At 41.9% G+C, this 23,045-nt stretch overlaps 1 protein-coding gene across 2 annotated transcripts in view; it reads right to left on the bottom strand.

Annotated features, from left to right (window-relative positions):
- The window catches only part of KBTBD8 (kelch repeat and BTB domain containing 8), a 99,667-nt gene that overhangs the window by 18,013 nt on the left and 58,609 nt on the right, over positions 1-23,045 (bottom strand). For both annotated transcript variants that reach the window (XM_069206572.1, XM_069206573.1), the window contains one exon: positions 4,489-5,603. In XM_069206572.1, coding sequence (XP_069062673.1) covers positions 4,489-5,603 — 1,115 coding nt within the window. The remainder of the gene's footprint in view (positions 1-4,488; positions 5,604-23,045) is intronic.

Genomic DNA, 23,045 nt, shown 5'->3' with positions numbered 1-23,045 from the left:
TTCAGGTAACAACAATAAATTAGTTTAAGCATGTCATCTGCACCTGTCCATTTTTAGTACACTTGGCTTGTAAGATCTAAAAAAAAAAAAAAAAACCTTTTAGAGTTTCAGCCATTATGAGATTAAACACTCACCTAGCTTCAGCCTACCAAAAACAAATTAAGAAATAAGAATTATCATTGTCCTGGTAGTAGGGTTGGAGGTACTATATTTGCAAAAGGAACTATACAGAAAAAAAGAAAATCGGTCACTCACATCTGTTCCTCACAGCACCTTAAATATCACTGATTGATGCATTAAAAATATCTGAAACTATGTAAACCCTGTGAAGTGGTGCGCACTGTAATTTGAAAACAGAACTCAAACGGTCCATTTCCGGCCATTCAACTCTGTTCTTTTGTATTAAAAAGGGTGTTCCTCAGGGGTCTGCTCAGAGTCCTACTCTGTTTATTATCTACTTGAGGACACTTACTTAGCTAATTCACAACCAGGATGTAATCTTCATGAATTACATGGGTGACAGCTTGCTTGTCATCGCAGTGTCAAGCTGGCTGTCTACTTATTCTACAAGTTCCAACAATTTATGTGTAAAATTACAAGTTACCTCACCTCCAACTCCCTCACGTTTAAGAAGGATAGAATGGAGGTTCTATGCTAGGCTTTGAACAAGATTCCTTTGGCTATTCCTGCTGACATTTGGTCTTCTCAGTCCAACTGTCCTTCAAGGGCTTCATCTGGGGTCAAGAATACACCTGCTCCAGGCACCAATGATAATTTAATTAAGCGCCTCTTTCACATTCAAAACAGCTGCTGAGAGTTTAGACCTCACCCTTACTTGGTTGTTCTCCACTATTGCTGTTCTTAATAAACTGCAGTGGCTTTCCTTGCCAAAGAAAATTATTTTTAATTCTTAGTCAATTGTTCACAAGTGCCTTTTTATCAGGTTCGCCCTGTGTATCTTCATGACTAGTTTAAGCAGTATGGCCTAAGTCGCCCATCTGCCCTGCTCAAATGCTAACTGTTTGAAGTAGCCAAACTGTAGACTCTCATGGTGGTGGCAGGGCATTTACTGTGCAGGCTTCTCACCTATGGAATAGCTTGCCTTCACCACTTAGGCAGGTCTCCAATTTTAGTCAATTCAGGAAGTTGCTGAGTATATAGATGGGTGGTGCAACAGTAGCTTAGTGCTAGGGCATCTTTGAGGTAGTGAATCACAAAAAATGATTACAATTATTTGATCTCAAAAAGTCTCCACCATAGTAACCACAGTTAGGGTCACGTTACGAGGTGGATGGCAGTGCAACACACCATGTTAACATGTGCATTACCTTTAACTGTTGTTAACAGTATAATCAAGGATGGTGATCAAATAGCAGAGAAATTTATATTAAAAAAAAAAAAAACACAAGCCTCTGGTTCTATGAGTAGAGAAAGAAAATTAGGAGTATTGAATTGAAAACCTCCTTGGCTTTTATTAGTTCAAGAATACTACCATAAAATGTTAAAAAGGATCTATCAACATGTGGAAAATCTATAACCCACCAAAAGTTACAATGCAGAGCTACAGTGAAGACACTTAACAAAAATCATCTTATATGGAACCTTAATTTGTAAGATAGTCCCTAGATGTTTGCACTCTTGCCCATCCAAGGTAAAGATCCAAGATGGTCTGCAGAAAGATGAGATAAATACTAATGATTCACTGTGATTAAGTGAGTATAGTAGTTATGTCTATCATACCGTGGTGGAAGAAAAGGAAACATGCCGTGCTTTGTTTCAGGCAATGTGCAAAGAAATGACAATTAGCACCTGAAGCACTAGGAATTCAGAACAACAAATTCTTAGGTAAATAACACTGACAAACACATTCTGGTTATCATATTTTAATTAAAACTTCTGACCCATCCTGGCCAGCACTTTGTGGTCGTCCAGTATTCACACTGAACCCAGAACCTATGTAATGAGGTCAGATGATACATGGCTATCAGCTGAGGATTGGTGAATAGCTAGAATTGCATTCCCTTTACATGCTGTGGAACCGGTGAAACTAGGAGTGCAAAAGACCAGGCAAAAATAAGTATATCAGATCAAAAAATGCAAAGGCATCAGACAACACTTTTCCTTGATCACAGAACCTCTAGGTTTGACAGGGAAGTTACTGCATTCCTACCAGTCACTAAAATGCACTTTTTGGAGATGCAGGCGGTCGGGGTATACGAGGGTATAGTTTGGTAAAAGAAACCACAGACCGTATTAAAGAAAAAAAAGTTCATGTATGCTTAATACCATAAAGAAGAAGTACATCATAAAACCCTTTCAAATGGGCATTTGGAAAAAAAACATCCTGAAGGTCTGGGTGAATAGTATCTGCACATTAAGTGAAATAAGATCTGCTATAGGATCCTACTGTGAATCAAGTGTGCTTCTATCCAAGATAAAGTACAAGGCTAAACTCTTGTTTAACAAGATTTGAAACACTCAAAATATAACTTTCATTTTAATTGCAGCAAATACACAAAGGTTTTGCTTCTGAAGCAGAGGACAGGACTGGGTAAGGAGGCAAAAAGTGCTGGAATTTTGAAGCAACAGAAAGTTTTATTTGTTGGATCCACAATATTTGGTTGATGTAGTATACCTTCAATCCTTAATCCCTACTCTTATACTCACTAAGAAAGCTAGTAAGAGTTGTTGGTCTTGTTCTCTTAGGCCTGTAGGTGTAACAGGGTACAAGGAGTGAGGGGAGTGACACAATGACAACAGCACTACATAGACTTCATTTTCACCACTCACCATACTCATTAGTTGTTCCTATCAAAGGGAATATTAACAACTTTGCTCAGCACACTTCGAATTAGGGAAGTTAAGAATCAAGTCAGCCATTTCATTTCTACCACAAAATATTTTTTTGCAAAAAGTCCATTGTTTGCAAGTCCACTTCGCCTGGCGAAAAAAAAAAAAAATGCCTGCACTAATAGAAAAGAAATGTGTTAAAGCAGAAAGTGGTTTCTGGATCATGATGTCCTTGTGCACATCATATTTAAAATGAAGAACTGCCCATCTGCCTGTCAGAGTACAAATTTACTGATTTGTCTTAGGCCTCAGCATTTTACTCCCTAGATGCTACAAATTAAAACTCCTTTGAGACTACATTAAGCTCGTGGGCTAGAAACCAGGATGGGGGAGGCACACAAAGTGTGTGAAGACTGATATGTCTTTGTAGTGGACGTTAACTTTGCCTGTTCTTACACACAATGTGAGATGAGCTGAACATTTGCGACAGCCACTGAAGCTGGCTCAACAAACTGTTCACCAGCAAGGAGGCACAGAAAATGGACCTAAGATTAACTGGATGGCTCCTCAGAACTGGCCAACCTCTTGCTCCAAGAGCATTCAGTGAACTATTCCACCTCCACTCCTGTACAGGGTCTCAAGAAAAGGAGGGACAAATATAAAGTGGCTAGCTATAGGTCTAACACTGGCACAACCAACTTTAGAGAGTAGCAACCTCAGAAGGTTTAGACTACAGCACTAATGACAGCCCTAGAAATACCACACAAGCAAGTGGCTGGGAGATTTTCTGCCCAGTATTTTTACATACTTATTTCTTTTACGCTGGGAAAAGTGGTGCACTGCAAGAAGTTTATTTTGATATCTTGGCTAACAGGCTATATACTCTGGAGGCAGATTTGACTATGGAGACAGATGTAAAGGAGGCTTGTGAAACGATCTAATAATTTAAGGTCTGCAACAAATTGCCTGATCTCAATGGAACAGCAAATGTGTTCAAGTACTAAGAAAGTATTCAGCTGCCAGGCTGAAGTGACAACAAGCAGACATTTGTATGTACTATGGTCCATAATTTTAACAATTGGACGGAATTCATTTCCCAAAGGCCAAACGAGAAGTCATTAGGCATTTTTTTTTCACTGCACTTTAGTAGAGCAAGTCAAGTTTGACGGTTACTATTATGATGTATTAAAGGATTAATAAAGTAAAACGTATAGTACAACAATGCATTTAAGGTATAAATAAAGTATGGATCATCCAGTCTTAATAAAAACGGAAAATATATTAGCAGCTAACCATATAAAAGCAGAGGAAAATAATCAAACAAAAAGGGGATAAACATTGGTTTAGCAGTTTCACTGGAGAGGTGTCCCATACATTGGGTACTATGAAACACATGCAAGTCTATTCAACCAAAAAAAAAAAAAAGAATAGTGAAAAAACACCTATCAACATTCACCAAGAACACAGAACAAAATCGCAAATGCATAAAAGTGAAGGTCCAGCTGGACCCACAACACTGCACGATGCTCATCCTGTCTGTGTGGCATTTTGTGCTGCTACTGATTGGCGAAGGACTACAACACAGGCAGCATTGAAGCTTAATTGCAACATTTGTTACAGAGTATAGAAAGCTTTAATACTTGGTTCTAATTAACAACAGAGCAACAATTTTACCTATATACACGTCTGAGGTCTTACCTTGTAAAACGTAAATTAATTCTTTATGCTCCACAGCACTATGAAACTCCATTGCAGTAGGCATCATGCTTACAGCACTCCAGCAGTTGTCTCTGCTGTCATAACATTCCACAGATTTAAGTGGATTACGGCCATCTCCTTCATAAACACGTCCACCTATTGCGTACAGTTTACCACAGCAATTAACCAATTTGCAGCCTATGCGGGCTCTTAGTAAGGGGGCTTTCTGTAGCCACCTATTGCTGCAATGATCATACAACCAAAAATCACTTTCTGCTTTATGATCGATACAGACGTCACTGCTGCTTGGCCTGTAACCTCCTGCAATATAAATATCATTGTCTGGAGTCACTACTATTCCAACTTCCCGCATGTCATTTGGTGGCTTGCATAGCTTGTACACTTTCCCTGTGACAGTATCCAAACAAGGCACAGTTTGCTTCTTTCCTGAGTGTTTGTTTGCTGCTTCAAAACACATAATCATTTCAATAGCAGTCATACCAAGTCGCTGAGTGCAGCCATTGGCACTATTTTTCCCTCTTTGAACACAGATTGTTGGCATAGCCTGCGCAAATAGTGGAGGGATTTTTTCCACAAATGCATCTTCCATCAAAGGCATCCGAATGCATTTGGCAAAAATTTCTGGAAGGTGGATTTCTCTTTTATTTCGTTCATGTTCAAACCACCTAACTATTCCGTCATAAACATGCTCTTCTTTCTCAATGTTCAAGTCATCACTATCCAGTATACTAATGAGTTGGTCCTTTCTTAGGTGAAAAAATTCTTGTTCTTTGGTGACACATAGAAACTTCTTACGAATGTAATCTTGGGCTCGATCCTTAAGCTCCTGATGGCCGTAATGATCAGCAAAGATGAAGACTCCAGTGCAATTTTGTGGGTCTAAACGACTTATCATATATTGAGCACACTGATCCTGTAGGGAAGGAATTTGGAAGATACTAGCTGCTGTGAACAAAGCCTGGACATTAGCCTCAGTCAGTGCAACTCTGGAGGTATAGGCATAGTCCAGTACCAAATGCATGGATTCTGCTTCAACGCCAACTATTCGAACTTCTCTTTGAGTACTCTCTGTAAGGCCACTAGTGAACATAGATCTAAGAAACAAACAAAAAAAAAGTCAATTTAAAATCAGATATTAGATATCAATTAATGACAAATGATTAAGACAAAGGTACTTGGCAAATACAGCATATCGTTGGGACCCAAACAGGGAGAGGTAGATAAAAAAAAATATATATATATATTTATATTGAGTGTTGCTCAGGCTCCATGATTTGAATTTATTAATATTCTAACTTACAAAGACAACCCGAAAAGAGTCCTGCCTCATTCTCAGAAACAACAGATGGGCAATGTTTAAATGTCTACCTTGCTCTCATCAGACACAGCACTAATTATGCAAGGGACCTGGGGTATTAGGCCATATTATCAGGTTTAGAAAAGTCAGATTTCAAATAGAAAAAAAAATTAAGGGTTTAAGGCCCTGATTGTCCTGCGATATTTGCAAAGGTGGAATTGGGTATGGTTTACTTGTGTTCTGTGAAATAGAAAATGAACAGCACAATGGACCCAATAATATACCAAAAGGCCTATATTAAACTAAGATTGTATAGATTTATCAATATAAACAAAATACAAACTGACACAGGCTTAGCGTAGTAACTCGAGAGAAAGAACAAGACATTATCAGTTAAAATTAATAGTGATCAAACACACAATCAGAATATACAAATACAATAGGTTTCATTTTGCTTGACCCACTCTCCAACAATCAAGGCATTTGCAAAGATTTTTCCATCAAGGGAGACATTATGGCCCTCATTATGAAAACAGCGGTAAAAAAAAAAAAAAGCCGTGTTCATGCTGGCGGTCGAAAACACTGACCGCCAGCATCCCCGGATCCCCGCCGCCCACCCACCCACACACACACACACACACACCATGTGTATCCATTTATACTGGCTCCTCTTGTCTGAGCCTGTTTGCATATTAATATACTCAAAATTATTTACATTTGTGCCTTGGCTGACAACAACATAGAAGCTTTATACCACGGTGGGTACCATTACGCTGTGTGTATCAATAACTGGTCATTAACTACCGCCATAATCTGGGGACTAGCATTATAGCAAGACACAAAGTGAGCAAATATCCTATGTGCCACGAAAAACGTTGGATATTTATAAAATACCAGCTTTTCAAAAGAAGGATCAGTCTATGGCTAGCAGCGGAGTGTGCTGAAGCTTAATTAGTGAGGAGCTCCATTTGGCAAATATGGCTTCAACAGTGTTTCAACACTGCAGTGAGTGGTGAGTCACAGGACACAATTAGGATTTCACCTTTTGGCAAAACAATTAGATAGGGCAAAATATTCTATTTCACCTGCAGAATTGGCAGAATTTTGGCAAGTCTGCGTTACTCTTGTAATGTGGAGTTCCTACCAAATTCCACATGGTGACATTTTTTTTCCTCATGCCAGGCTTCAGAATGTTAAGTTGGCGAATGAGATAGTGTTCCCCTGGGAGATTTGGAGGCTACTTAGAGGAGATTCCGCACAGTTTTTTTTCTTAACAGGCAGTTGGAACCGTTGGCAGTCAGCAGCTCTAGCAGAAAATCTATTAAAGGGGCAGCAAAATCAACTTGAGTAGCAGGGCCTCTGGCACACTGCATGGTGCAGTTCATACTGATTTTTCTGTGCAGAACGAGCTACTGGCGCACAGTGTGAACAGCATGACATGACTATTTTCACCTGTTGGCAGACCCCCGCAGAAATCTCAGGCTTTTTATGTAACTCTGCAGAGCCAAATTTTCGAAGTTCCACCCACCCTAACAAACCATAGGATGATAAAACTATGAAGAAACCATTTATCGACTCTATAGCTCCATGAACCAGAAGGAGCATCATACCGTGGTACTACAAGGGAAATCTCTTCTGCCACAGTCAGATATTTTTGGCAGCAAAGCATCTGCAATCTTGGTTTGGATTCCACATGGCCTGTGACACTTCTTGCCGGACCACATGACAAATCTCAAAAGATTTAGATTTCATCACTTTTTGGGAAAATGAGGCTCTTTACTATAGGACTTTAACTTGTCGTGGCTACAGAAAAATACACGTGGGTGGCAAAGCCGGACTAGAAACCAAAGTAAGCTGTGGCAAAAATGTTCACAACAGCCCCATACACTGCAAAAGGCGGCAGCAAGAATAGGGCACTGGGTGGATTAGGACAACCTGAAGCACTTCTGCGGGAAAAGGCAAAGAGTGACAGAATGGCAAGTGATACATTAAAGTGACGCTTAGTAAAAAATTTCTCTCCAAATTAGTTTTTAACAATAAAAAAAAAAAAATAAAAAAAAAAAAAAAAATGCAGAACAACATCTACAGCAGTTTCTAAAATGCAAGAAAACCTTTTGCTGCACTTTTCCCGCCATTCCCCTCCCGCTTCCTGACTCCCACCGACCGCACCCCACAACCCTCCCTTTTTCCAGGACTTACTTAATGGAGGCCATTGAGCAGGATCCCACAATAGCTCCCCCTTGCTCCCACGAACAGCCATTTGTTACTCCTGCCTTCCGTATGCCTCTCCATTTCTGCTAACTTTCGCTCTGCTTGTTGTGATAACGGTTTTCCATTCTCTTTTCCCTCCTCATTTAATCTGAATCTTATTGTGCCTCCGCCTTTGTTTAATTTACGGTCTATATTGTTTTGCCGCCGTGGTTTTGTTCATCAACTATCCATACTGCATTGCATTAATTATTGTTTTTAGTATCTCCTCACATTTTCTCACCTCGTTTCCCACTGTTTCCCTCCCGCTTCCCGCCTGCCCCTGCCCCATACACCACCACCCCTTCATCCTCCCAGGACCTACTTAATGGAGGATGTGGCAAACAGTAGGCACGTTTCAGGCACACCAAAGACAACTGCTGTGGAACAACTCCACTCCCTCCTGCGAAACGCACAATCACTCTGCAAGCTTGCCTCCAAGATCTGGGACATCATCACTCAGTGAAACCTGGCTCAATCCTACATCCTCTCCAGACATCGCCTCAGCAACACTGACGGCTACAAGGTAGCACACCAGGACCAAACCAACAAATATGGAGGTGGTCTCGCCATTATCCACAGCAGCAGCAGCAGCACCACCACCACCACCACCGCCGCAGACGACAACAACCCGATGATTAACACCTCAATTTCCAACTCCAAATCAATGGCAAAACCACCAGCAGAGGCACCCTTGCCTAAAGACCTCCAGGACCATGCCCCCAGTTTCTGCAATGCCACCTCAGCTTCCATCACCCCACTTGCAGACTCAACACACTACATCATTCTGGAAGACCTCAATTCTCACCTCGATGACATCAACCACACCAACACCATTAAGCTCCTTGAAAGCATGAACATCAGCCGTTTCCCAACTAGTAACCAACCCCACACACTACGTAGGACACAATTGACTCCATCTTCACGGCCAGCAACAGAGTCATGTACAGCCATGTCACTGAGTGGACCTGACCTGACATACGATGCCGTTGAACACTTCACCATTACAGGATCCCCCAGCATCACCTCCAAGCTGCCCAAATCCTCACACCGCAGCTGGAACTAAAAATCAGAGCATCAATGGACCGACTCCCTCAACACCTCTCACCCGACACCACAACCAATCTTGAACAAGCTGTCAGAAAGCCTCTACCTGGCTCACCAATCGCCCCGCCAAACCTACAAAGCTGAAGAGACCCACCAAACAAACCAGTTGGTACATCATGGACCTCAGAAACGCAACTGCAAGCGACTAGAAAGGAAATGGCACCCCAGCAAGGAGCCCACATACTGAGCCACTTTAAGGTCGTCCCTCAACCAATACCACCAACTACTCGGAGACAAAAAAAAAAAAAAAAAAAAAAAAAAAGGTGCACCCTAATCTATTGCACCGAAACTAGCTCTAACCACAGCAAAGAACCTCTTCAACACTGTCAGAGTGTTCCATCCCCTAAGCCTCCAAAATCCTCACCCTTTCACAGAAATTCTGACTTCCTGGCAGACTTATTCGACAAGATCTCCACCATCTACAAAAATTTTGAACCCTAACTCACTGACACCCTCAGCCTCTTCCTCCCACAGATACTAACCCTGATGCAATCTACTACCACCTGCTTACTGCGCTGGACCAGCTCACCACAGCCATCATGAACCCTGTCCACTCTGGAGCACCCACGGACCCCTGGCCCCACCACATCTTCAACCTTTAAAGAAAGATTATCAGCAGTGAGTTCAACATCATCTTTAACTCATCCATAAATATGGCCTCCTTCCCGGAAGTGTGGCAACAGGCAGAAGTCCATCCCCTTCCCAAGAAACCTTCCCCGAACCCCAGCAAACTCTAGAACTATGGTCCCATTGTGCTGCTCTCCTTCCCCGCAAAAGCCCTTGAAAAGTTCAAATGCCAACTCATGGAACACCTAGAGATAAACAAACAATCTTCAACCACAGCACCGAAACTGCCCTGATTATTGCCACTGACATCATAACCCTCCTCAATTGGGGGGAAAAAACAGCAGCCCTGATCCTCCACATCCTCTCAGCAGCATTCAACACAGTTTCCCACCACACCCTTATCAGGAGCTTTCAACAATTCAGAATCCAAGGAGACACCCTCAAATGGAAAGCCTCCTTCCTCACAGGAAGAGCAAATAGAATCGGCCTACCAGCTTTCACCTCGGAACCCAAGAACATCTGTGGCATCCCTCAAGGCTCGACCCTCAGCCAGCCCCACTGTTCAACATCTACATGACCCTTTAGCAAACATCATCAGAACCCATGGAATGAACATCATATCCTATGCAGAAAACACCCAGCTCATCCTCTCACCATCTGAAGATGCCTTCACCAGGAAGGCCAACTACCGCAGGTGCAAGACGAGCCTTGCTGCCTGGAGGAAATACAACTGCCTAAATCTCAACACAGGCAAAACAGAAGTGCTGATCTTTGACAACACCTCCCTATGCAACGACTCTTAGCGGCCTTCTGAACTAGTACCAGCGCCCACCAAGACAGACAAGGCATGCAACCCTGGCATTATACTGGAAAGCAAGCTCACCATGAAAACCCAGACAACATAGCATCCTCCGTCCGCTTTCTCACTAGCTGCATACTCGATAAGATCTTCAAGTGGCTTGTCATCAACACAAGACGTACTGTCACTCAAGCCCTAGTCATCACCTGGCTCATCTACAGCAACACTCTACGTACGAATCACCATTCACTTCCTGAAAAGACTACAGACCATACAAAATTCAGCAGGCAGACTCGTCTGTCGTAGTTTGACTCTTGCTCTAGGCAAGGTTGCTGGTTTAAGGGTGACAGTACTTATGTTTGTAGGCGACTATGCCAGTCCTACAACAAGTTTCAACTGTCGTCCCAACCCTCCCGGCTCAGAAGCAGCACCTCACAAAAAACCTAAACAGTAAAAGGTGATTTTTGGCAGCCTTTACACATGGACTCAAGAGATTGACATCTCAGGGAATGTCGTGCTTAAAAGGAGATTACCCCTTTCTTATATTAAGAGCATGTCCCAATCAAACACAGGCAATGAATGAGATGCAGTAAGGTTTCAATTGGTTTTATTTAACAAAACTGCAATCTACGATAAGTTGCATAGGCTGCAATGATTAGGATAATGAATAATGCAAGAAACAGAATGGTAAAGAAGAGTTATTAATACAAAGACCCACACCATCTTGCAATGACATGAGATGTGAACTATGCCCTAATAATGTAAACATAATCTCTAACCTAAAGAGAGCTAGGTTTGTTAGACCTAATCTGCCAATGCCATGTCCATGAGAAGAGCCCCCTCAACCCTCCTTAACTTGGAATGAGGTCTCTAGCCCAGACTTCGTAGGGACACGAAGACTGGGTCAGCGTCAAGGTGACGTGCACCATCGATGGCATCTGGTCGGAATCTAACTATCCGTCTAAGTGAGGTGCATTTATACAGATCTGCTCGGACCCCTGACATAGGTCTGTTCCCAAACAATAGATAAGACGAGCTTGGGACGGCAATTTATGTAAACAATCCACTGAATCAACAGTGGATGATGCTCTTTGTCCTACCCCACAGCAAAATCCAAGAAAGACCTCCCCCTACAACTGCGGACCTCATCCTCTCCTGGAATTCAGGAGAGGACTCAAGACCTGCTGTTCAACTGAACCCCTTAGCAGGTCGCTTCCAACACCTAGATACCCTTTGAGGTGATTAGCTGTGCTCTACAAATTATTGAAAGAGTTGTACGAGCTGCAGGTGGAATAAAGAAAGAAAATCGAGCATCTGTCAGTAAATCTCATAATATAAATCACAATATTATCCACAGAGCCCCAGGGAGGAAGTCAACAATAGAAATTTGCATTTAATTGGGAGAGCACAGTATAATAACCATTATCATTCAACTTAGTAGCCATTTCTCTTAAGTCATGCTAAAACATCAAAAAGCGGATCATCGGTCCCAACAATGGCCATGTGAATCCCTTCAGCCTCTAGCCATTCTCTCAGATCACACTTCCATAAGGCAGGGGACAAGCCAGAGATAATTGCGATGTGCTTCTCAGATAAGAGATACTGGCAAAACTAAAACATTTTTTTTTTTTTTTTTTGGTCTTGGGTGCAGACCAATTATGCACTGTAATAGAGAGGAATTAGTAGAGGGCCTGCCACTGTACACAAATATCCAACAATTTCTTAAATATTCCATCAAAACAGGACATGACCGGAACATATGCAATAAGTCCACTTATTTGATTCGACATGTCAGACAGCCATCCGTCCAGCATAAATACAATTTACACAAAATATCGGCTCTATCGAGCAACTTAAAGCCAGCAAATAGGATGTTGTTCCACACAGTATCTAAAAGATGGCCACTAATGTCCATTTCTTACTAAGCTCGAACCAGTAAAAGGTGTCAAGAGGCATGCTACAAAGTATAGAAATCAGTTACCAACAGAACAGGTACACTCTGTTCCAATTAGGTAGCAGAGTCTGGAGGCTTTTCTGGTGATCCCTACCAGGAGATTCATGCAGGACTCACATGCCCAGCACACACCATGAATATTCTCATCTGAAGTCCATACCTGCATCTGGCCTTTTCAGACATTAAGGATGTATTGCCATTTCACAAATATTCTTTCCCCATGCCATCCTCACAACACCCCCCCCCCCTCCCCCCACCCCCCTAACACTGGCTAGTCTTCTTATAACCCTAAAGCTATGCACATTTTGTGCAGCATGTGTTGGGCACATACTCAGTTGTGATTAAGGCCTTATCCATCACCTTCTTTACTTCCCAATCCAATATAGACATAAAGGACATCAGGTATGTGACCACAAGTCCACTTGCCTTGGAGAAGCCATATTCATAGGGCATCTGTCTCACAGCTGCCCAGTTAAGCAGTTAATATAATCATAAAAACAATGTGGAAGGTGAGATGATAAATAAAACAAACAATATGGAAAGGAAAGTCTCCTCCATTTGTATGGAAGCTTAAGGCTGCTAGCTTTATCATTGTACGAAAAACTACCCACATCAAGGAGGCCACCATGCTATCTTTGACACCAAATAGCATCAAATGCAGTACGCATGTTATGCCCCTAAAGATCTAAAGGCACTCATTCATTTTAACCAGTGCCACTAGTCTCAACAAGGACAGTGGCAGTGTTACCCAGAAAGAAACAATACAGGTCTTCCAAAACACAACCAACATTGAATTTTAAAGTAATATCAAATTGTGAGTAATGATATCCACCAAGTACTTCAATAATGTGGCTCTCATAGCAAACCAGTAAGACGATCATCACTTAACTTCTTGTTAGAGCTGTATCTTTTCAGAAGATTTTTTCTCTGAAAACATGAAGAATACAATTTGCGCCAGTTCCCCCATGTCTTATGGTGAAATGGGCTATATCAACCATCTTTGCAACAACCCACATCTATCTAGATAGATATAATAGTGAGATGTGGGTGGCTCCCAATGTGATGGGTACAAATATCTATCTGTGTGTATATATTTGCATCTATCACATTGAAAGGAATACCATATAAATATATCAGTTAAAAGACATTATAGACACACCATAAGTGTGCAAAAAATAATAATAATCAGAAAACAAAATCACCAAAGTAAAACAAGCATTTGCAATGCAATGGGTCTCGCGTTTGTTCGAGTTATTAGCGTTGTAAATTCCTAACTGGACTTTTCTTGCCACACAAACTGAAAATAAAAAGTAAAACAGCTGACGTAAGCAAGCCTATTCAAAGAGCCTCCGTGAGCGTAAAGGAATGAGACAAAAGGAAAAAGAGGTTCACTCGCAGTCAAAGTTATCGGCAAAAGTGCAATTATCCATGCAACAGGGTCGATGGCCAAGGCGATAACAAAAAAGGAGGGACAAACGAAAAGCAGTTACCAACGAAAAGAAAGGATTTTTGAAAGGCAAGCCCATGAATGAGTGAAAGTGATGGGCGTGGTTAAAAGGCCAGATACATAACAACATGTCGGAAAAGCAGCGCTTGCTCGCTGCTATGCTCAACCTAAAAATAGTATATACAATTGCGATATAAAAATATTCAGAAGTAGGCACATAAAGATCAAAACAGCCAATCAATGATATTATAAATACAATGTAATCCATGGTCTGTGGAAGGGACTGGTAATTTGGTAATCCCTGTAACAAAGCAAAAGTTTAATTCTTGGAGTAATCAGTTAATCATACATTTCTTACAACAAACAGTGAGCTTCAAGAACATAACCATCCAAAAATCAGACTTACTCTTTACTCTCATCACAAAAGTGAAATGGAGCAATAGAATTGCTAAATTAGTCTATCAAGAATTAAATCATGTTCTCTACTATTTAAAAGTAGACATGTGAAACTGCTCTTCAAGACACATACAATCATAGTATACTAGACCAATAGACTTTTACAGTTTAAGCATGTTTCTTGAATATTGGTGGTCATAGGCATTGAGCCTTTTGGAAAATCTGATGCACAGTTCAGTGTGCAATAGAATGTTATGTCACATTCAGGGCAACAAGAGTAACTGACTATAAAAGAATAGTATGACTTTCCCTTTAAATATTAACATGTTTTGTAATGATTTTGAATACGGTCACTAACTGCAATGGCATTAATCCTGTAATATTTCCAGGCTTTTGGGATGCTTTCTCTGTTGCTTTACACCCTTTCCCCATCAGTTGTAAATAATGTTGTGGGGTAGTCTTTAATTCTGATTTAATCATCAGCAGTCTTTTACTTATCCATGGGGAGGATAGTCACCATGTTAAAACAAGTAATGCTTTGAATAAATGTTATAATCTAGAAACTAGTTCTCAGGTGGTGATCAACTTCTAGAACAACTAAGCATTTGTCAGGGTACTAGTGAAGTAGACCTCCTACAGAATAAACAAAGAAGAAGAAAACCGGAAACCTACATGGCCGATCAGAAAGGGAAAATGAAGAGTACATTTCATGATCAATTATTATTTATCATCATGATTTGGAACGCCAAATAGGTCCACATGTATAAATAGTACATAACAGTAAAATGATGTATACAATTCCTGAAGAAAAAAAAAAAAAAACACAGTCCTTGCTGTTGCATCTTCTAAATGATATAAAAGGATAAAGTAAAATAAACTCCACCCCTCCCATTCTTTACAATATACGTCACACATTACAACACGACATTCTATATGCAAAGAAAACATACCCTTCCAGCGTACCTACACAGTACTGTTTCTTTGCAAAAGTAATTCTCTTGATTCAGCAGAATTAACATTAATTAATTTTTCCAGTAGTCAGTCATATTACCTTCTCCAAACATAGCATAAATGCATCCTCTATAAGCTGGACAAAATCAAGTGAAATGGATCCCCACCAAGGGAGACCAGTGATCAATTACCTCCCTCCCATCTTCTGGCCAATCAATCTTAGGCCCCTGAATACCCCTCCTCCTTAGTTACTTAAGAAGGTCCTCTGCAATACACCTACAATTATCACAATGTGTTGTGTCCACCATGGTCCACATGGTACTACCTGACCACAAGGAATAAATATAACTTTAGAAAAGATTGACAAACATGTTAAAGTTCTAATACAGAACATTTTATTAGGGGGGTGGGGGGGGAGTACATTTCCACATGGACACTGAGCCAGGTACTCTGAGTGGGGCATCAACGGTTCTCATGCAGTCTTCTACAGAAGCAGACTGAAGCAAGAGATAGAAAAGAGTGACTGGGTATTATGTCCAGGTACCCGAGCAAGGCACGCTTTTCTCCAAGTAGATCAGCAAGCATAACTACTTTAGATAAATCTTACAAGCTGAAGAAGGGCTCTGGACTTAATATAGGCTACAGCTAGAACCCATGCTAAGGTTAAAAGTACATGGTTTCAAAGATGCAATCATATGGCTGCAGCAAGGAAAGGAAGGCAGCATTGTATTACTGTACAAGAATAACCATCTTGTGCTAATTGACTGCAATTAATTAGTGCATACAATCTGACTCAGATTCTTGGCACTGGTCTTCAAGTATTGCCTGACCAAACAAAACAGACTTCATTTTTTTCCCATTTAAAGGTAGTAGACAGCCTGTCAGGCATCATACGGCATAGTTGGAGGATTGCAAGAACTAACACCTGAGGTCATGTACTTAGATTTATGCACCTTCAAAAGAGCTTAGCCTTTGCTCCACTTAAGGAGGGAAAGAGAGTAGAGAAATATTTTGGTGACCACATAGACATAGCCTTGCTAAATAAAAGTGAAAAAGAAGGGCTTAGACTGCTAAACTGTTCTGACGGAGGACACTACTACATGATCTAACAGGGTAATGTGGTATACAGTATCAAGTCTATGGAGAGATCTAAGGTCATATGCAGGGATTCAACCATCTTTTTTTAATACAGTCAAGTGCAATCCCAAAACCCAAATAAGTAAGTTTCAATGTGTGATGCAGTCTGAATCATCAGTGAAGGTGACGGTGGCAGACTTGAGAAAGCCTTACAGTTTTCACGTGATTGGTTTCACATGTAGCTGAGGAAGTACCAGAAAGGTGGTGTTCCGCCAGCAATTACACGTCGTGAAGATTGGCTTTAAAACATTATACTACAATGATCTCTTCAGAAAACTGCAAACAGATATTGTTAGAAATGGGGTTTCTGGTTGGCTAGGGTAGGCACCTCAGCCATGCAGAACCTACCCACTCTAGTCAGGGCAAGGGATTTACACGTCCAAGATAACCCCTGCTAACCCTCTTGGTAGCTTGGCACGAGCAGCCAGGCCTATCCCAGAGGCAATGTGCAAAGCGTTTGCACAACACATGGCGCAATATCCCCACCACGAAGGAAACACAACAGCAGATTATATGAAAATATACTGTATTGTACACAACGCAATTATTAGACCCAAAATCACATATAAGTACTATCCTGCTACCTTAGCAGTTGTCAGAACATTACACATTAGTTACTCTGCAGACTAGCAGTAGTCATGCATAACACACAGGTTACTCAGTATTCTGCAACATAAGCAGTAGTCAGGAAACACGTTACTACACCAAAGCACTTGTCATAAGCATATCATAAAACACCCATAGTAGGAACATTAGAAAACATACTGCAAGTTAGAAAAACATATTAGCATGTCATACCCATAACAGGAACATTTGCATACACAGATGAAGGCATCATAAACAGGTAGGTAACATATAAATTAGCATAGTCTTTAGAAAGAACTTAGATATATCTATATGTCCTTAAGGGAATACTTGTGTAAGATGAAGGCACCTCCGGTGCCTAACAGATGAAGAAAAATGGGGACCCCAGCGCTCCTCTGTGCAAAACGGGGGCCACCCTTATCCCTTGGCCAGAGGAGGGTGGTATGCATGCCCTCCGACTTTGCAAAAGGCCCATCCAGGGGCCCGTGGTCCCCTAGGGTTTCCCCTGGGCCGGTCCTGGCCCTCAGCTGTGGGTAGGTTGGGGGAGGGAGGGAGGGAGGAGACCTCAAAAACCAATACTGGCCCGCAAGAGGCCACACGAGGCAGTCCGGGGTGTCGGGGATGGAGGGCGCCTCCGATGAGGCTTCCCTTCCCTCTGCCCGGCAGACGTCCTCCAGCAAGGGGCCTGGTGGGGTGAGGGAGCCTCCGATTAGGCTTCCTTCCCTGCCCACCGGTTCCCTCAATACTCGGCAGCCCGCCCATCCATCGGAAAGGAGGCAGGCACCAAAGTCGGTGCCTGCCAGTGCCTGGGGACACTCCACAGAGCGCGCTTCACCCCAGGGACACGTCAGGAGCGCTCGAGCTCCAAGTGTACCACAAAAGGATTCTTCTGGTGCCTGGGGGCACGGAAAGGCAGCACAAATTCGGAGCAGACAACCACACAGCCCAGGTCGCGGCAGTGATCTCTCTTGGCCACAAATAGAATAAACGATCTGTCAGGCGCAAGGCGCCAGCAAGGAAAAAGCGTTTCCAAGAGCTTAGGAAATCACCAACAGAGCGCTTTCCCCAAGCGCTTAATCTCAGCCAAAGGAAGGTGAAGCACCCCTCTTGCTTCAGGGTGAATGCAGGGGTCAGGGGCCACAGCACCCTGCCCCTGGGGAGCAAAGTTGTAAGAAAAGGCCCACAGGTGGAGGGCCCAACAACAGGCCAGCACAAGGAGTATGCAGCCAGTGAAAAGTCCTCTTTAGTGACCAAGCAGGTCACAGGTCAGCACAGCAGCAGTAGTCCATAGCGGTTCCTGGTGAGTTCTTCCAGCATTTCTGTGTCCATTTCAAAGATGATTAAGAGTCTCCCAATTGTGGGGAAAATTCCCCTGTACTTATGCTCAGTCCTCACAGTGTTTTACTTGTTAGGGAGAGGAGGTTCCAACCAGTTCCAACTGGTTCTGGAAGCGCCCCCTCTCTCCTTCAGCACAGGCTCCAAACATCAGTGGGGGGGTGTGGAGGGGGGGGGGGGGTAGAGGAGGTAAACGACCCTATTGTGTGAGGCCAGGGCATAGCCTTTACAAATGTAGGTGTGCCCCGCCTCTCCCTTCTCTCATCCCAGGAAGACTATTCAGTATGTAGATGCACCTCTGTGACACCTCCACCCTCCCTGTGTAAAGGCTGTCTAAAATGTATGCACAAAGCCCCAACTGTCACTCTGCCCAGACGTGGATTGGAGTCAAGCTGCAAAAACACCAGAGTCATAGGCACAAACAAATGCGCACTTTCTAGAAGTGGCATTTCTGTCATAGTAATAAAAATACACCTACATCAGTATGCAGCATTTATTATCACCATCACAACCATACCAAACAAGCCCACGCTACCCCTCATAAATCAGACAATACCCCTTACACATACGGCAGGGCATTTCTAATGCAATCCTATGAGAAGGCAGCACTCACAGCAGTGAGACACCAAGTTAGTCTGTTTGTTACTACCAGGATAGGCCACGCAACCTGGCACATGTCCTGCCTTCTACATACATGGCATCCTGCCCATAGGGCTGGCTAGGGCGTACCTTAGGGGTGACTTACATGTAGTAAAAGGGGAGTTCTGGGCCTGGCAAGTAAATTTAGATGCCAGGTCCCTGTGGCAGAAAACTGCACACACATGCCCTGCACTAGCAGGCCTAAGACAGGTTTGAAAGTCTACTTCAGTGGGTGGCGCAAGCAGCACTGCAGGTCCACTAGTAGTATTTCATTTACAGGCCCTGGGTATACAGATACCACTGTACAAGGGAATTATGGTATAAGCCAATCATACCAACTTTAGTTGGGAGAGCACCTGCACTTTAGCACTGGTCAGCAGTGATGAAGTGCTCAGAGTCCTATAGACAACAGCAACAGGTCAGAAAAAAATAGGAGGAAGGAGGGAAAAAGACTGGGGATGACCCTGTGTAAGGAAAAAAGTCCAACAGTTGTCTCTAGGATGCAAAGGTTAAGGGATAATACAGATGAACATGCTGAGGTTTGCACGTGGTCCTTAAGAAGTTTTAAGCCAAGTATAAGTGATACAATGTCATCAAGCAAAAGGGATAGGGTTATGTATGAGGAGGTCTGTGGTCATGGAAATGATCAAGACCCAATACTACCCATATATCAGTCACAACTAGTGAGAGATGGCTCATCAGCAGTTACCCAATGTTATTTATCACAGAATTCTTCAGAGGCCATAAACATAGGCTGACGTGAGTGGTCTAAGGCCAATGCACTACTTTGAAATAGGGCAGGCTGTTTTGAGACTTAAGTAATCTGGCGAGACCAGAAGGCTATTTTTACTGGTTACAATAACCCTTTGATATTTGACAATTGGTTAGATGTCTCGTTTGCATTTTCCGATGTTTAAGTTATGGAGTGAACAAGTATGCTTAATGGAATTTAGTTTTAGTTCTTGTTTTCTGAACAGTAATAGATTGATCAAAAGAGCACTTCATGATATTTGCGAATAGGTTGACAGCATCTTCACAAGTAAGGCTTTGCTTCTTCAAGTTGTGTAAGAGCAGCCTAACTACTGCTTAATTATTCAGCCATTACCAGAGGACGCACCAAATTAAAGGATCTCAATATTAGCAAGCATGGCTCTCTTGTACGGTCCAAGAAGAAAGCATGCACACTGCAATCAAAGAAATCGATTTGTAGCTTGGATGCCAACATATGGATTCTTGTAGAAGATTTGTCAGGAGTGCGTTCTTCCTTGTAGAAGAAACACTCAGACCAGGACCATGGGGCAGATAGGCTATGAAAGAGGCAAATGACCACCCACTAGTCACAATCCCATGTATCCCAAGGGATAAGATTACCACAGGAATTGGGTCATAGCCATCTTCTAGAATACAGCTGAAATGAAGTTGCAAGTCATTTTCTGTCAAATCGCAGGCATAGATCACTTATAGGTCAAAGCACATGAATTTTCTGAATCATAGACCCACTAGAAGTAGAGTTCTACATTTAGGTCCTAATGGATTGCCACTGATCCTGTTTGGACTTCAAAGGGCAAAAAACATGTTGACTATCAGAATATCGGGAAAATCATCTCTTCATATGTTCTCCTGTGTTTTTAACTCTTACCAAAGGCCCCTAAAATAAACTCAGCAGGTGGGAAATCTCTAGTTAATTTTACCAATCACCTATTAAATCTACCTATTCTCATTATATGAGAAAGGCACCATTCCCTTTCCCACTTACTGTACACATCTGAGGACAGATGGTCTTATCACTGTAGACCATGAGGCCAAAAAAAAAAAAACACACACACCACACCTCTGGCAAAGAGCCTTTAGTGGGGCATGCCAGCCCAATGGGGAGCACAGCCAAATGATGAAGCATGCCACCATTGGGTGGGAGAGGGCTCGTGCTTTATAGAGAAGATGACCTCCCAAGGCCAGCGTACAGATTGTAGGAACTTGGACATCCATTAAGGAGCTGTACACTGAATTGTGTGGGTGTGCTGGACAGAAACTTCTGTGTCTTTTTTGCTACATTATCTCCTTCTATGAAGTTATCTTTTCTGGACTACAAACACTCCATGACCTGCTACAATTTGATTGTTATCATTATCAGCATCTTAATCAGTCAAAGGCACCTGATCTGCCATTCACTACCAGGGCTTTACAAGACCAACAAAAACATTGCACTTATTGAGAGGTTACCAACTGCTGCTCTATAGTCCAAAGAAGTTTCACCCACATACTCTTTAAATGCATGCTGCCCAGAAAAGCTGAATGATCCCCTTTAGTTATTTACCTGTTGGGAAGCTTTATTATTCAAGTAACCAGTGTTCTTTCTCTTAACATCTTAAAAAATAGTTGAGTTGATGACTTCCCCAATCCTTTCAACTGAAGGAATCTCCACCTATCAGTGAATGGTGAAAAGTGGACTGGAACACCAGGTTGCTTGCTTCAGTGTACTACAGCATTAGGGCCCAATCACATCTTCAAACTGAAATATCATGTAAAGAACATCATCTTATCTAAGATCTTGAGGTGCAAGTTGAGTGGCTGCTGCGTGCACAGGCGGTCATTCTCAGGTAACTCTCTCAAGGCTACATACACTAAACTGTAGGATTAAATTTCATTTTGAATTTGACATTTTCAATTTACTTCACATTGAATGCAATCCAAAAAAAAAACGAAAAAAAAAAAAAAACAATTCACCTCACTGAATTCAAGTAAGAATCTAGCACTCAGCTGATAGGTACCTAAGATTCCTGGGCATTAGATAAAACTGTTCTGGAGAAAAGCAAACATTTTGTCGTTGTACAACCACTTTTATACTTGCACTCTTCGAAGTAGCACTTAAACAAAGCTTTTTTTGTGCTCCCAAATGCTTACTAATTTCACGTTAAACGAATAGCTCTGTGAGCGGCCAAGGCACTGGATGGCAGTAGTATATACTTGGAAAATCTGCTGTGACACCGTATGAGTACAACTAGAACATTTAAATAAATAAATAAAAAAAAAAACAAAAAACAAAAAAAAAAAAACACACAAACCAGCCAGAAGACTTCAAGTGGCTTGGCCTGGAATAAGTACACCAGAACACAGTAATAGGGACATTGCATTTTCATATATTCAGAATCTGTTCAAATGGATGAATTTCTTGAATTCAATTACCAAAGGATTAAATTAATATAACACATTTGTCAGTATGAGTGGACAGCTTATAAATGGTCCATTAGTTATCTTTAGGTCTACCAAACCCTTTTTACATATGTAACCACAATTTTTTTCAAGCCACGAGCTTGCGAATATTGAAATAAGAAACACTTTAACTCTGCAACATTCACACTTGTTTTTCCCATACCTACAAAGCGTAGCTACACAGTACTGTTTCTTTACAAATGTAATTCTCTTGATTCAGCAGAATTAACATTAATACATTTTTACTTTGTGTGTCCTCAAACCTATAAAGAAGACACATAGTACTTTTAAATGCAGATATTTACATGATTAGATATTAGCTGAAAGGCCACTGTTCGAGTTTCACACTTGCCACATTCTTTAGTACAACCACTTAGGTCCAGCTATTGGCCAGTGTGCACACTGATGCACGGCTACTGACAATGTTTATAAACAAATCCCCTCAGGCAGCGCACATCTGCAGCTCTTATCGTCCAAGCGGGTGCAAAGTAAGGTCATTTCTGTTTATGCTCTCTTGTGACCAATTCATTTGATTTCTCACCCTCCACCCCCCCCCCCCAACCACCACCCAGGTTCTTTGGTTTCGTGCCTATTTGCAATTTTATTTTCTTTATAGTATCTACGTCTTGGAGAAGCTTGGATGGTCATAACCTTCTGTTAACTTTAATGTGGGCATCTCAAGTAAGAGTGACTGACATAACCTTTACCACTCCACAGAATTATTCTGGATTCTTGATTGACACTTTTGCACCCAGGCCCCTGTAATAATAATTGCTGGTGAGTAGTATCCCACTCTGCTGATTACTATTTAAATACACAGGGGTGTATTTTAGCACCCACCACATTGCTGCATTTTTCACCATAG

This window comes from Pleurodeles waltl, chromosome 9 (assembly GCF_031143425.1).
Source record: "Pleurodeles waltl isolate 20211129_DDA chromosome 9, aPleWal1.hap1.20221129, whole genome shotgun sequence".
Lineage (NCBI taxonomy): Eukaryota > Metazoa > Chordata > Amphibia > Caudata > Salamandridae > Pleurodeles > Pleurodeles waltl.
Note: the sequence above shows the minus strand (reverse complement) of the source record. Positions and strands in the feature narration are given on the sequence as shown.